The sequence below is a fragment of the Conger conger genome, chromosome 18 (genome assembly GCF_963514075.1).
Source record: "Conger conger chromosome 18, fConCon1.1, whole genome shotgun sequence".
NCBI lineage: Eukaryota > Metazoa > Chordata > Actinopteri > Anguilliformes > Congridae > Conger > Conger conger.
The window spans coordinates 18921891-18939224 of record NC_083777.1 but is presented as its reverse complement, the minus strand read 5'-3'; the positions used below and the strand labels follow the sequence as shown (position 1 = coordinate 18939224).

Sequence of the window (17334 nt, the reverse complement as noted above, 5' to 3'; positions counted from 1 at the left end):
AGATTTAGTTAAGTCCATTGGGTAAAATGTAATTTCCTTTTGAAAGGACGTGGACCATGCAGTATGGCAATGTACATTTGAGTTGCAATTAAAGGGATTAGAGTTTTGTTTGAAGCAATTAAAACAGGTCTGACAGCAAACTGCAAAGTTCACTGACAATTACTGTAGGTCCAATGACACAAGAAGGTACAGCGACCAGCAGGTATTACTAACTGCAGATCAAAGCTCTTCTGTTTTGTACATGCTTTGTTTCCTAGTTTTAACAACAAATGATTTAGCTTACAATTACTAGTCCATTGCCCTTTTACAGTATTTAAAATTGCCAGGTGAAGCATTTGAGGAGGATACAGATTTCAGTTGTTAATACTCATTGTGATTGTGAATCCCAGTGGAAATAACTCTTTGATCTTTGAGGTGGTTAATGCATTTTTAATGCATGTTTACCTGTCTGACATTCAGCTAATAGTGACTAAAACCAGGCATTGTGTATAAAGGAAGGGTTAGTACTGCAGGAATATAGGGCATCAGCCGGATGTTAGCATTGCATAAGCGCTGCAAATCCACTGTCCATTTCTGAGCTGAAGGGAATTCCAGGGAATTGCTGAAGGGTGAAATGGCCAAACTCTCAGAGCTGCACTTTTTACTTCTTCATGGAACCCTCTATCATAGGTGCGATCTGTGAAAGCTCCCAGACAAAGAACCTTTTTGCCCAACAGAGAACCCTCTGGCTAGATATGATTATTCTATGGAATCACAGGGTTCCTTTTGGAGACCATTTTATCTGAGTGTACCATGCTTCTGAACATCTACACTACACGGTTGTAGATCAGGGAGCAGACCTTCGTAATGAGGAGGATGGGCTCCCCTTGAGGATGGGCTCCCCCCCCATTAATCAAATAATTTTGATTTGACTTGATGATTTGTCATGACCCTCAGTCACCCATTTTCCGAATGTGAACTACGTGGGCTTCTTTCAGAGTGAGGCATAAAGGAACATTCCAACCTCCACACCTCTTCCCCAACACCTCCCATGAATGGAAATCCCATCCATACATTCACAGCTTGTCTCATAATTCATCTGCAAGGTAACAATTGACACAATCATAAAAATTCTTTAAATAGCTCAATTTCTCATTTCAGCCAAATGATCCTATAGCACACCAATTATCCCTTTCATAAGAACTGTAATTCTCAACAGAGGTATACACAGAAAAGAAGAGCATGCTGCTTGAGCTCCTCTTGACTGGAGCCTGGGGTAGTGCGGCAGACGCAGTCATCCATGACAGTCACCACATCCCACCCCTTCAAAAGAACAGCCCGTTTGCCGTAGGCCTCCGCGGTACTAAAAAGCTTTGAGGTTACATGCATTCATAATCCAGTAATCCGCACTAGTCTAGGTCAAAGAGCCAACAGCGTGGCTAGGATTCGGAATGGACTCAGCTCTTCAGAGGAGACAACTTTGAACTACACGTCCAGACCGCTGAGAAGAGCTCTCCACCACACTCAAAATGTTTTACATTTGGGCGACATGGCTCAGGCCGTAAGAGCAGTCGTCTGGCAGTTGGAGGGTTGCCGGTTCGATCCCCCGCCCGGGCTGTGTCGAAGTGTCCCTGAGCAAGACAACTCCCAAATGCTCCTGACGAGTTGGTGCCTTGCATGGCAGCCAATCGCTGTTGGTGTGTGTAAGTGTGTGTATGAATGGTTGAATGAGAAGCATCAATTGTACAGCGCTTTGGATAAAGGCGCTATATAAATACCAACCATTTACCATTTACATTAAAACAGTCTGCCTCAGTTATTCCCAGACAAATGTTTTTGTCAAAACATTTCAGAACAATTGACCGCAACAAGTCCAGGAGATAAGTACGTCCTTTAAGTAATCTGATTATTCCTCTTTTACCACCAAACATGAGTCCTCTGTGTGGCCCAGCTGTAAAAAGTGCTTGTGAAAAATTATTTTCAAAATGTAGTAATGCTACATATCAAATGCTACAAAATATGCTACATTTTCACAGGACACAAGATTATACTTTGCAGCACTAGAATATGCACGTTTGACAGACCTCTTTCCTCTGAAACAGGAGAGAGGAGACATACAAACAGGGGCAGAGATGGGATGGGGAGGGAAAGCTACCATCGCAAAGATTTTTATTTTATTTATGAGGGACAGTGCACATTAATCAACATTTTCAGTTTCCACATCAATGTAAATGTGCCAAAGATACCTAATTAGCTAGTTTTCATCTGTAGTCCCTAACCTGCATGTCTTTGGACAAATATCATAGCAGAGGAGTTCATTGACCTAGGTACGTAACCATTTTGGATTAAAATATTTTCAACACTTTACTGGTGTTTGGCTGGTGTATTAGAACCTGTAAAATACTCTCAAGAACACCACCTCCTAGTCTTCTTGGTTGACATAATTGCACCAGGCAAGATGAATCTGGTCTGATTTCTACCTCACAATATGACTCATCTCTGTTTGTCTCCAAAATGCACACAAAACCTCATCATGCTGCCGGGAATAAGGGAAAATGATGCTTTGCAAATACGCATGCCCAACACCAGCTTAAAAATACATTTTCACTTTTGCATCAAACAATAAAAAAACTTGCCAACAAGAAATTCAAGGTGTGTGTGATATACGGCATGACTTCGAAGGTCCTGACTCCTGATGAAGAGACAATCTCTGAAATCATTCTTTGGAGAAACATTTCTGGAGGTTTGTCACCAAAGAAATGATCCAGCTACCTGCACAATTTTAAAGGAAATGGCTCATGAATTTCACAGTGAGAAGAATGTCTGATATACAGTAACAGACAGCTCTATCTATCTGTAATGTTACAAGCATAGACAGTATGTGGAAAACAAATCAACCACTAACATATAGGCTATCAAAAATAAATATACAGAAATATATAAAAGCGAAAACAAATTTATATATATATATATATATATATATATATATAATGAACTGCAGTTTTATGAAATTTTAACTCTGTAACACAGCACTGCTGTAGTTTACCGTAGTGCATTGAGAAATGAAAAATACACAAAAGAACAGGAAATGTCATTTACACAAGTAATTAAACTCAAGTTTATTGTCCAGGACTGTGTTTCTGACCAGTAAGCATGTGTTTAACTCTGTGTTTGACCATGTTTAACCATGAAACCATTAGTGGCGAGAAGACTCATTTAAGGGCTCATGAAACTGTGGCCAGGTTACAGATCTAAAATGTGAATACCCAGCAGCCACCTTGGACCATGACCTTGACATTGGAACAGGAAGGATTTTACTGCGGTTAAAGCCTCAAAGACCCACTGGATGAAATCCTATTTTAGATACCTGAGGTGATCCGGTGTAGAAAGTCATCTGTTAGACGACACTATGGAGTTTACACAAGTCCCAGCAAACAAAATAATATAAATATGCATTTCACACATTACCCAGAATTCAGCCAACACAGGGGCTTCTGTATTAAGAGAATCCACTGTTCACGAACACACTGCACTGCAGTACTGTGTTCCTGAAAAGACCCTGAGATTATAGCATTATTGTCATTGCAGCCCCTCTTTGGAGGTTCCTCAAAGGTGGAGGTAGTTATGGATAACCCCCATTGCTTGCTTTTTCTAATGCGGTGGCTCCAGACTTTGTTTCAAAGCCTCTTCTGAAGCAAGACCGCCTTAACCCGCCCACCAACCCAGCTATGGTAATCCCCTGCCTTAAATAGTGTGACATAATAAGGATTTGCCTACGCAATCTTATTTGAGGTACAGTATGGTTCCGGAGAGTCTCCAAAAGCGATTTGTGAGAAACCCCTGTCTTAAGAATCTAGCTACCTCCGTTACAGACTAAGGAAGGTGTTTCACCGAACGGTGCTTTCTATGAGTGATGTTCGTGAGAAGGCAGGGAGATCCCAGCTAATACTTAGAAACACCTTTGGAGCAAACAGTACAAAATCTGCTACAAATACATGCCTCCATGTCCTTCAATGCCCTCATACAACAATTAAAACAACTTACAGCCTTTTAGTACTACCTTAACACACATTTATTACATACATCTTTGTGAGTAATATGAATATACACTCAGTGAGCACTTTATTAGGTATTTATTAAACTTATTTTTTAGACTTATTGGTCTTCTGCTGCTGTAGACTATCCAATTAAGAAGTTTGATGCATTGCGTGTTGAGAGATGCTCTTCTGTATCCCACTGTTGTAATGTGTGGTTATTTGCATTGCTGTCACCTTCCTGTCAGCTTTAACCAGTCTGGCTCTTCTCCTCTGACCTCTCTCATTAACAATGCATTTCTGCCTGCAGAACTGCTGCTCACTGGATGTTTTTAGTTTTTTTGCGCCATTCTCTGCAAACTCTAGAGACTGTTGTGTGTGACAGTCACTGGAGATTTTGGCTACCACATGATTGGCTAATTAAATGTGTATTGCTAATTCGATACACATTAACAAGCTGGTATACAGGTCTACCTAATAAAGTGCTCAGTGAGTGTATATTTATATACATTTGAGCAAATCTGGAGTTCAATCTGTGTATGTAAATTTTAAAACAATTACTTACAGTAATTAACAGAATTCTACAAATAAGTAATACATGATATATACTTAAAGGGTGTTTTTGCTATACTGATAATATCAGTGTGTATCACAGCAGCAGACTACGACTTTTAATTGAATTACCTGTGTGTTCAAGATCTGACGCACCCAAACCTTTGAAGAGCACACTTTCCTCTGGCCATCAGATTTACTAGTGCCTCCAGTGGCAATGTCTCACAACTGCAGCTGTAACCTTGATATTGGTTACAGGGGGAATTATTTGCATAGATTGGTAGTGCAGGGGCAACTGGTGAGCCAAAAGCCAAATAATAGCTGCCTAAATCCCAAAATGGCTGAAGTCATCTGCGATCAGTGATTTAAAGAATCACTCAAGTTTTATGTGAAAAGTAATCAAATAAAAAGTTATTTGTTCACACAAGCAGTTTTCTATCACTACTGAGATGTTTTGATGCATACCACATAGACTGTTTACACTCTGGCTATTGTGTAGTTGAGGGAAGAAAACATGTAGGTACTTTAGATACAGACATAGCTCTAGTCTCTCTGCCACCTACCGCAAGATTGTGGATGCATGGTACACATATATTGCCTATGCCTAGAACCAGGCCTGGGTAGATACAAACAACTTGGCTGTCTTGTGGTCTGCCATACACAGCTGAGACACTTGTGCATAGGGTTTCCCCAAAAAATCCTGGTTCACAAAGTTCTCCCCAGTATTTTGTATGAATAACACAATATGGAGTATAGAGCTAAATCAAGAAAAGATATGTCATTTCCCCACTGATGGAGCTTGCTGTAAATGTCAGTTCAAGAGTCCTAAAACAGATCAGCCGTTGTTCTGCACCTCTGCTCTAAATCACCTCACTAGAGAGAAGGACCACTAGGTACAGGTGAGGATTTAACTGACTGGATGACCAGTCTGCTGAAAATAAAATAAAAAACAGTGTGGCTTTTGGGCAGCATTCTGACCAAGGAACCTCAAGAAAAGCTAAACACTGCCACCTGGTGCTATGATAGTATTCCTGAAAGTGGCTCAAATTCCACAGGCATATCTGCAACTATTTCACGGAATGAAACATGAGCCATTTTAATATGTGGGCTGATTATTTGCAATTCAAATTGGGTAACCTATCAAAGCTTGCCCAGAATTGTATTCTTAAAAAAAATATTTAAAAAAATAAAAGTTCCTCAAAAACGATTTGAGGAAACCCGACTTTGAATATTTGGAGCAGGCCAGCCAAATCTGTTCAAATATCACTCCAATGCCCTCATGGGGGAACCGGAGACCCGCTCTGTTGCTCTCGTGGATTGGTGGATCTGGGCATGTACAGTTTACTGACCAGTGTATGCAGAGCAGAGCACCCCTTGGCCAGCAGATGGCACTGTACTCTGTCCACAGACCTTGCTGGCCCCTCACTCCTGTCCCCCACTTCCTGCTGTAAGTAATGTCACTGATCCAGAGTTCACTTGTACACTGATGCTAATGACCACTTTTCTCCCAATCTATTGGCCACTCTTTTAGCGGAGCAAAACCATGCTTCCATGTTTTTGAAGCACAGCTATTACACCACACCAGCAAAGCAGAGTTTGCAATATCACACTTTACACTGGTAGTGCCATTTCAGCCTGACATAGTGGAGGTAGAAATATAACACTTGTGCTGATCGATCTGTTTCAACCTGGTTTCCATTCTTTTACTTGATTAATGATTGTACCAATGACCTGAATAATTTGGTGAGAACATCAACATCAATGTGTTCAACGAATGTATTTAGAGCTGTGCAGTGTTACTCTCTCGGAGTTGCTTTCTCAATGTTGCCAATGTTGGGCATTGTGCTTGAAGCAGCTAAAAGAGGCATATGACCATTGGTCAGTGTGAATTCACCGCCATAGATGAACTTCCAGTGATTTCACCTCCATAGATGAACTTCCTGTACTTTTATACTTTACCAAATTGCCATACATCTCATCTCTCACTATCAACTAAGCCCTGTAGGTGGCAGTATCTCACAGCTATGGTAAGTTAGCCGACAGCACTTTACTGTAGCCCAGGGCTTCAAAAAGCTTGGTATGATTAAACCCCGCCTTGTCCTTGACCAGTCTCAGTTTCACTCCTGTCAATCTCTCCTGTCATGTGAACTACAGTTTTGGTGCAGTAGCATTCAAATTACGTTACATGTGGAAACTGTACGATTGCTCTATCCTGCTATACACATGAAATGCATATGGAAAGCAACTTTCCCAAAGTTAGAACTAGAAAATATTTGATTACCAACACATGCTTCATATTACAAGACTGCATTTAAGATGATTTAATTATAAGGGTCTGGAGAGATGGGATCATCAAATCACGGTCATTCAGGGCCAAGAACCCCTTCACCTGACTACCCAATCAGTAACACAAATTGCCCAGGTAATTACCCAGGGCTGGATTTGAGTTTATATTTGATGATTTGATCATCTAGGGAATATCCACATCGTACTCTACCTGGTGTTTTTAACTTGCGGCCGGGTTGTCTTGTGGTACTTTAGGTTGCTTGACTGGCAACTCTAGAGTTGCTGATTCACATAGATGCTGAATTGCATTTGAAGAAATGAAGTTGTGAAAAAAAGGAAAGAACCATTGGGCCAGGCCATTAACCCAAAAGCTGCTCCGGGGGCTTTCCCGCTGTTCTCTCTCTCCCTCACTCTCTAGACTTGCAACTGTTCTCTCTGCCATTTCTCCCAGGGTGCCCCATTTAATAACATGGTGTACTGCTGTGTTTCACTGTTTAGAAAGAGCCTGATGTTAAGTCAGTACTCTTTTTGTTACCATTTGGTATGAGGCAGCATGTAAAATGGACTGCAGCAGCACTGAGCATTTATACTACAAGGATTTAAACTAAAAGGATGGTTGTTCTCATTTTTTCGTTTTGAATATAACCATAATGCCCATTTATATCTCAATGTGACTTCCTTCTGCTTTGCTCTTTCAGTTCTACCTCCCCCTGTCCCCAAATACAAGCCCATCGAAGATGGGAAGATAATTAATTGTTAAAATGCTTCCTTTAAAAACTATTATTCCCTTCTATGTAATAGGCTACATAGTTTGTAATTCGGTGTGCCAAATTGTTTTGGAAATTTACCCATTTATTCATTCAATTGCTTTTGTTTGAATTCTTGTCCACTTCTGAGATCGCTGCTACATCCATACTTTTGTAGCCAACTTCCTGTAACAAATCAACTGACAGCCAATTAATAAAAGGTAGCCTACAGTATCTAAACAGAAAAATAATCAAATGATGGGAATAACAATAAACCGTCTTTACCCAATTATATCGGGTATAGTAGGCCACAACGAATGTTTATATTTTCCCAAAGTAAAAATTAGCTTCGAGTTTCAAAAACAATTTTAAGAGTTTGTAACTTCGTTATTCGCTGCACCCTGTCTCATCGGTACAGTAATAGCTTAATCACACCCTCTTCTCCTTTTGCTAAATGGAACTCATCGGGCATTTCCTCCTTTTAAGAGCCATATCTGCTTGCAGGGAGCATGCATGCCACGATTCCTTCGCCTGCCGGAATTACATCTGATAAAGAAAGTTTTTTGCCATCATGTTGCGTGTCGTGGTAGAATCCGCTAAAAATATTCCAAAAAAGAAAATTGGAAATCCGGATCCTATTGTTACGATTGTTTTTAGAGGTGAGTCTTTGTGGAATTTAACTAGAAGCAGTTTAGTTCTTGAGGTCTTTGTCACGGTGATGTATTTGCCTCCGCGAAAAAACGAAGAGGAATAGCATCTTTTTACCGTGTGCGCGTGCTCGCTTCAGCACGCGACTGTATGTCTGTGATAAATTTAAAATGTATCCTGGAACACTTTATAAAGAATACATTTGAATAGTCCTGTCGTAGAAATCGAGAGGAGGTATGCCTATTTTGCGCCTCTGCTCTGCTCTCTTCCAACTTAACAGTTATAGAAGTGATTTACTGTGACCTAAACTACAAGAGCATCGCTAAGTTTATACAGGCAGTGGACAAGGATAACGAATTGCGTCGAACATAGTTAATAGTAACCAAAGCTTTTACTGGTCATTATAATCATTTGTAGCTAATGGAATTGATCTGTGATGGCACGACAGACTGTGCGAATTTACTGCAAAATGCATTTCCTTTTAAGGTATTGAAACGCCATTCTCTGTCTGCTGGTGTCATTAATTTTATATATATTTATTTTTTTTAAAACGTTGAACATTGTAACAGTGAATGCAGACAAGAATGGCTGCAGAACATGTCTGAGTAGGCTATTAAAAAGTAAACTACACCTAACAATTCATGTTGTTTCAGGTGAAAAAAAGAAAACCAAAGCAATTGACAATGAATTGAATCCCGTTTGGAATGAAGTAAGTAAAAATCATATCTGTGTTTTCAAAGGACAAATTACTCTTGTGTTAAACTGTTTTCTTCTGAAGGTCAGGGGGGAGTATGTAGAAAATGTAGTGTCAGGAAGTACATGGACATTACTTAAACCGTTTTTAAACAAAGCCTTGTGACTCAACATTTCCATCCACATCCCTTCTTTCCAAGGGACCTCAGAACCATCTTGTGGCTGAGCTAAAATATGCCAAATATTCAGAGTGTAGTTTCTGCAGGGTTTTCCATTGTGTGTGTGCTAGTGGTGGCTGGCTGTCTGTGGCTGACCTCCTGCTCTTTTCACAGGTTCTGGAGTTTGATTTAAAAGGCTCTCCTTTGGATTCCTCCTCATTCATCGACGTGGTTGTGAAAGACTATGAAACCATTGGGAAAGACAAGTATGTACATGAGAACACGGCACACTCCTCTGGGATGGTTTAGTCTACTGTGCTTCCGTAGTAGTGATTCTATCAAGATCAAGCTTCAGCAATATCTAGCGTTTTTTATTTATTCATTTATTTGAGAAAATGAAATCAAGTGAAATAAATGATTGGTTAGACTTTATCAAGTGTTTATTATATTTAGTGTTTCAAGCTAAAATTACTGTGCATGAAAATTTATTTTCCTGATTAATCTCTGTATCTCTGTGTCGGTACTCTATATGGAGGGTGCTTTTCATTATTATTTTTTGAGAATGAGATGGAATTAAATTATTTGTTGGGCTATATCAGGTGTTTTTGCACAGCTTTAAAATAGTTTGTGGTTTGTTTGCCAAACATTTTCTTTTTATTTCTTTTTTTATGTTACTTCTAAGAATTTCAAGCTAAAATTACACTCTTTGCATGCAAATGTATATTTCTCATTAATCTCCATATCAGTCCCGATAGTAGCACAAGGTACTGCTAAATACAGAATAGTTTGGAATATATTTACCTTTCACGCTGATCCTGTTATTTGTGATAGTGTTTAGACTTGTCAGATGGTGGCTTGTATTTGTTACGACTGAAATGAAAGTGTGCCTGGGGGCATTTCAGTAGTCTTAAAGTAAACCTCAGCCACATGAGCGAACCCTCCTCAATTGAACAATATCATCCCTTATTTGTTAAACCTGAACACCTTTTTTTTACCTGTATCACACCTTTCACAGGTGTTGTGCACGCACTCGATAACTGCTGAATTGACAGCACAGTGTGCAGATTATTACGGTCTTCGCTTGTCTGGGCTGTAAACTGTGTGAGGTAATGTACCCGCATGCAGGCCACACCTCATTGCAGTGCTCAGACTTGTTGGGCTATGCGGGGGAAGCTAGGTGAACCGCGACCCAAGCATCCTGCAGTAGGAGTGTGAATCTAGGGTCAGGTTTCTCCTACTGTCATCAGTTATGAGCTAATGGCAAAACTGACCCCAGTTCAGCACACCTAGCTGGAGACGCGTTGTGAATAGGGGCTCAGTTTCTCTCCAAGAAAGGGTTGGTAGCTGTTGAGTTTTCATCCATGACAAGCCAATGTACTTGAAAAGACCTGTAAACTGTACATATAGCCCTAGATGACAACTATGTCACTTGTTTAGTAATTCATCCTAAAAAAATAAATAAGACACAAGCAGTATTATGACTACTTTACAGCTACAGTTATGGGAAACAAATATTTTATTATTAATAATTTCATATCAATGATTTTTACTGTTATTTAAAATGTTGTTATTTCACCTTTTAAAGAGTGTGTGTAGTTTGTGTATATTTGTGTGTAAGGCTGCCATGAAAGTGGAACTGCATCTAGGTTAGTTTTTGTCCTACATAAAACCTGTTTATAACTAAAATGGTTTTTATAGTATGCCGAAGTATCGTTTAAAAGTAGGTTAACATTTGCTTTTTAAACTTTAGTGCGAGTAAAATAGGAAATGGGTGTTTGTCTGTGATCTAATGCAGGCCCAAAATTTTGGACCCCTCTGTTAACAAGCTTTTAAATACAGTTTAAGTTCCTTGACAAACTGCTTGCTCTCGACAGATTAACCAATGAAAAAAAGCCTGGAAGGCCATATAGATCTCAGACGTATGTATTTATTCAGGAAAACCCACATGAAAAATATTCTCTCTTCAGAGCAACGTTAAATCTAGTTTAGAGTTTACTATGTGTGCTTACTATATACAGCAGTGGTAGTAGTTAAGTTCTTCAGTTTTTTAGAACACTTTGGCCAAGACTCTTTGCATTACTCTTTGCAGCCCCCTGTGAGTCACATTTGTGATCTCACCAGCCCGTCTGTGGGGGAAAGGGACTCTGACTCAAAACGTTTTTCCAGGATCGCAGGATAGCTCGTAACCTAGCAACAGCCAGAAAGTAAAGCTGAGGTGTGGAGTGGGTTCTTGTGCGGACTCGTCAGTGGCAGATGCAAGGATTTCCTCTTACATACAGCCAGAGCTGGAGTTTGTGTGTGTGTTTGTGCGCGTGTATATGTGCACTCAGGAGATGATCATGCTAAGATACTGCTTTGCGCAGGTTAGTGGGTTCATATGTACAGGACAGAGGTATTTCCTTTTGGAAAAATATTGGATCGCTTCCTAGTACTGCACTCTAGCCCCTGGGGCATTAAGTGTGATTGAAAGACAAAGGCTTACCTTTTGCTTCATCGTCGTGCACATGCTGTAGATCTATCGCATTATTGTCATATAGAAGACAGAAATATTTATGCATTATCCAGTTACTGTACACAGCTGGTAATGTCCTGAAGGAGCTCTTGCTAAGTGCCCTGCTAAAGGCTAAAATGATAGCACTTCTCTGAGACTCAAACCTTTTAACTTTTTGGCTAAAACCCTGTTCTCTGGCCACATCCCCACCCTGTTTGAGTTCTGTATGAAGGTCCAGGCTAGTAGGGCACAGCTGGCCAGGACTGTGTTTATGGAGTGTGCTCCAAAGGGAAGCAGGCCCTGCCATTACTGTGGTCCCTGGAGGAAACACAATGGAGTCAGAAGTGCATGAGTGTGACTCAGCTTCCTGCAAAACACCCTTGTCACGGCAGGGCACCCTGATTACAAACACTGATCCTACAGCACCCTGATTACAAACACTGATCCTACAGCACCCTGATTACAAACACTGATCATACAGCACCCTGAGTACAGACACTGATCATATAGCACCCTGAGTACAGACACTGATCATACAGCACCCTGAGTACAGACACTGATCCTACAGCACCCTGAGTACAGACACTGATCATACAGCACTCTGAGTACAGACACTGATCACACAGAACTCTGAGTACAGACACTGATCATACAGCACTCTGAGTACAGACACTGATCATACAGCACTCTGAGTACAGACACCGATCACACAACACTCTGAGTACAGACACTGATCATACAGCACCCTGAGTACAGACACTGATCATACAGCACTCTGATTACAGACACTGATCATACACCACTCTGAGTACAGACACTGATCATAAAGCACCCTGATTACAAACACTGATCATACAGCACTCTGATTACAAACACTGATCATACAGCACCCTGAGTACAGACACTGATCATATAGCACCCTGAGTACAGACACTGATCATACAGCACCCTGAGTACAGACACTGATCCTACAGCACCCTGAGTACAGACACTGATCATACAGCACTCTGAGTACAGACACTGATCACACAGAACTCTGAGTACAGACACTGATCATACAGCACTCTGAGTACAGACACTGATCATACAGCACTCTGATTACAGACACCGATCACACAACACTCTGAGTACAGACACTGATCATACAGCACCCTGAGTACAGACACTGATCATACAGCACTCTGATTACAGACACTGATCATACACCACTCTGAGTACAGACACTGATCATAAAGCACCCTGATTACAAACACTGATCATACAGCACTCTGATTACAAACACTGATCATACACCACTCTGAGTACAGACACTGATCATACAGCACCCTGAGTACAGACACTGATCATACAGCACCCTGAGTACAGACACTGATCCTACAGCACCCTGAGTACAGACACTGATCATACAGCACTCTGAGTACAGACACTGATCACACAGAACTCTGAGTACAGACACTGATCATACAGCACTCTGAGTACAGACACTGATCATACAGCACTCTGAGTACAGACACCGATCACACAACACTCTGAGTACAGACACTGATCATACAGCACCCTGAGTACAGACACTGATCATACAGCACTCTGATTACAGACACTGATCATACACCACTCTGAGTACAGACACTGATCATAAAGCACCCTGATTACAAACACTGATCATACAGCACTCTGATTACAAACACTGATCATACACCACTCTGAGTACAGACACTGATCATACAGCACCCTGAGTACAGACACTGATCATACAGCACCCTGAGTACAGACACTGATCCTACAGCACCCTGAGTACAGACACTGATCATACAGCACTCTGAGTACAGACACTGATCACACAGAACTCTGAGTACAGACACTGATCATACAGCACTCTGAGTACAGACACTGATCATACAGCACTCTGAGTACAGACACCGATCACACAACACTCTGAGTACAGACACTGATCATACAGCACCCTGAGTACAGACACTGATCATACAGCACTCTGATTACAGACACTGATCATACACCACTCTGAGTACAGACACTGATCATACAGCACCCTGATTACAAACACTGATCATACAGCACTCTGATTACAAACATTGATCCTACAAAAAGTTTGTTTCCAACCCCCCTCCTCAGACATGTCTTACACTCTTAAGTGTCAACATCTCTTTGTGCTGCATGAATAACAAAGCCTTACTATGCAGCTCTAAAATGAGTAGCCATTTTTCACGACATGACTATAAGAAGTAGCAGTCCAGCTGAAATTCCATTGTGTAGTGTGTTGTCCATTGTACCTAGCTATTGACCTGGTAACAAAAACAATAGGGCTAAAAACAATATGAATCACTGAATCACTAAGAAAAAAAGGACAAAACAAAACAATTGATAATAGCAATAATAACATCTTCCAGTGTTATGTGTGCGGTGTAGCAAACTGATTAACATGTTACTGTCATATTTCTACTTCTACTACTCTGGACACAAAACTAATATTAATACAAAGTCGTAATGCTACTATTAGAAATACCTGATAAATTATGTTTGTACAGTAGGTTTTCAGTCTTGAAGTGCAATGAAAACGTACAGCATGGTAGATCTCCAGAAACAGGATTGGGCAGCCCTGATGTAAACAATAAAATAAATGAGACAAAAATGTGGCAAGCTGACACACAATGTGCTGATTCACATAGCTCCATTCATTCCCAAGGAGACTTTGGAGTGTTTCTCTTATCAGGAAGGTTTGGAAAAACTTGGCAAAGCAGTGCAAGAAAAAATGCATAATTATTTTAGATAATTCTGGCAGTTGAGAAGGAAGTGCTTCTTTGATTTGACCTTTCACTTCTCTCTGCCATTGTGAGCACAGCTTTGCCTCTGAGAAGATAAATCTGGTCTCTGTAGCAAGGCGTGCTGCCAGGGATTTTGCGCCCCATGGAAAGATCTCAGAGTGGGCCCCACTATTCCAGGCGACCCCATGAATTGCGGCAGCTTTTTGAAGGCCCCTTGCAATCAGGGTGCTTTGAAGTCCTATTCACTCCCTCTCATAAGGCACGACAGTTATCTGTGGCTAAACTGCGCTCACCGTCAGTTGAACCCTTTCTCTCACTGACACACAGCGGCCCACTAATGCCATATCTTCCTCTTTTATCTGCATTTGTTGGGTCACATGAAACTGAAGCATTTAACAACAGGCTGTAAACACCTAAGTATGTGCTGTGTAACAATAGAGCATTCGTTAAGTCGAGCATCAGTATGCAGATGTGTCTTACTTCTGGCACAGGAATGGCCATCTGTCTAGATGTTTGTTTTTGGTTTATTTTTTGATATGTTGTTATGCTACATCCAAGAGAAGAGATGCTGTTTCAGAGTGAGCCTGGATGTACTTTTGATGCTACTCTGTCATCATACAGCACATTATTAGTTACAGTACAGCATATGCTGTATGAACTGTATGTTTACTATCTTACTAATAACTGCTTAGTCACTTATAGTTTCAAGATAGTATTTGCTGCAAAGGCAAAGGATGGTGAAGCCGGTGGTGAATATGGGCCAGGAGGGGGTGAAGGAGGAGTGATGAGTGAGGGTGATTCATTATGTTGGCGAAGGTACAATACACTGGGTTAGGACAGAACACAGTGCTATTGCTCTCACGTGGCAGACAGATGCCTGTTTTAGTAATCTTTCGGTCAGTTGTCTTATCCATTACCGCTGAATAGCATCTGCATTTAACCCTTAGAAGAGTCTCTTTTAAATAAATTTAAAAAATTCTATGTCAGTGTTGTAGAACTCCATAGTTTTCCACTGCCTAAGGAATTGTTGGACTGTCATAGGATACGTTAACGCGGGGTTAGCCAGCTGGCTGTGTTGGGTAGGAGACCCATAATTTCATTCTGAATCCAAGTACAGCTCATGTTCCAGCCTCCAATTAAAGACGTAGCGCTGGAATAACAGCCCACTGGACTGTACTCAGGGTTTTTGTTTTTATCTCGGCTTCATTGTGTGTTTTATATTAGTTCAAGACAGTTTTTCTTTTTGTGTAGGTTTGTGGGTGAAAGCAAGAAAAATACACTCTGAAACTGCATGTAAATTATTATTATTATTATTTATCTATCTATAATAGAGACTTGCAATACTGCATGAAACAATGCTAAACAAAATGTAGAACAACATGAAATCACTTGTAGAGTAATAACACTGAGAGCCATGTCTGAGCCTGCAAAGGCTCATAGGCTCAAAGATAAACATCGTTTTAGCGGGCGAGGAACAGCGCCGGTGCATGTCCTCCCACTGGATAGATTTATCCCGCTGACAGGCATAGGGGTTATTGCCAAGTTGCCTTTATGATTTATCTTTGCGTCGGTCGCGTGAATCTCTCAGGTCCGTTCTGTATCCATTACAGCAGCCTCAGTATTCGCTACGTAACAGCAACGAGTACGCATATACGCGCTAAAGCACACAGACTACCGTCCTCAGTTCTCCCTGAAAAATCCAACCCTGCGGCTGGCGTTTAATTGCAACCAGGCAGTTTATTTCCTTTGGATTTTGGAAGGAGGAAGAGAGTCTGGTCTGAATTATAAAAGGAAAATCCACGACCGGGACAGAGCTACATTCTGCTGCTTCACAGTGCCCATAGTATCTTTATCCAATGGGAGGGAAATGCGGAATTTTTTATTTGCTGATTGTGCACTGATTGTATTCTCATGAGATTTGTCAAATATACACATATTTATCTCTATGGAGATGGTGACACAGTCAGAAGTGGAATGCCTATGGCATTAGGTACTGTGAAAAGTACCATTGTCTTGAATGATGAAATTTTGGCAAATGAATGCCGTTTTTACATGCCACTACAGCCACTCCCTGCTCTGCTGTAGAACCGTTACCTTCTACCAGTTTAAGCTGTTTCTTAGTTCTGTAAATTAATACAGTAAAGTCAAAACTGCTGGCACAAATGCTGTATTATATTGCTATAATTGCTATTGCTGGTCTCGGGGCATAATTTTATGTAACTGCAGGGTACCATCCCAGTGACGAGCATTCATACATTCTGAGGTACTTTTTGTACCTTTTCTTCTGATTGTGTTTGGAAGTGCTTTTTAAACACAGTATTTCAAGCATAGTATTGTAGTGGTATTGTATGCTTCTATAAGTATAGTATTATAGTGACCATGCTTTTATAAACACAGTAATGTAGGGTAAGTGCATTAATAATCACAGTATTGTGGTATAAGTGCTTTTATGAGACAATTACTGTAGTCTAAGTGTTTATAAGCACTATATTTTAATGTAAATACAGTAATGCAGGTATACCTTTCTCTAGTGCTCACCAAGTCACTGGTGACCTTGTATATGCATACAAACTTGCAGAAGGTTTATTTATTAGGTTTACATGTTGTACATGAACAAGTTCTGTATTGTAGTTTGCATTTACAGGTTAGATTAGATTATAGTGCTAAAGAATTCTACATTGGAACAATGTTTTGAATGAAAAAGAAGGTGATCCATATTACCATATTTCTAGATCCTATATTAGAAAGTCAGCTATATCTTATGGAAACTGAGGGTGATTTCCTGGGTGAACATATTTTATTCACCCAGAAAATCACTTCTCATATCTAAATTAAACTAAATTCTAATTCAACAAAAAAGTAAATGTTGGTTTTAGGTGTCTCTATGTCAGGTTACAGGTCACATATTGGTGTGTGTCCATCAGCTGTTTACTGTGTGTGTGTGTGTGTGTGTGCGTTTGTGTG

The 17334-nt window shown here is 40.5% G+C and overlaps 1 protein-coding gene across 1 annotated transcript in view; it reads left to right on the top strand.

Annotated features, from left to right (window-relative positions):
- Window positions 1–8090: 8090 nt before the first annotated feature.
- LOC133117888 (myoferlin-like) overlaps window positions 8091–17334 on the top strand; it is a 51138-nt gene continuing 41894 nt past the window's right edge. The window contains exons 1-3 of the mRNA XM_061227397.1: window positions 8091–8256; window positions 8899–8954; window positions 9271–9362. Coding sequence (XP_061083381.1) covers window positions 8169–8256; window positions 8899–8954; window positions 9271–9362 — 236 coding nt within the window. The 5' untranslated portion in view covers window positions 8091–8168. The remainder of the gene's footprint in view (window positions 8257–8898; window positions 8955–9270; window positions 9363–17334) is intronic.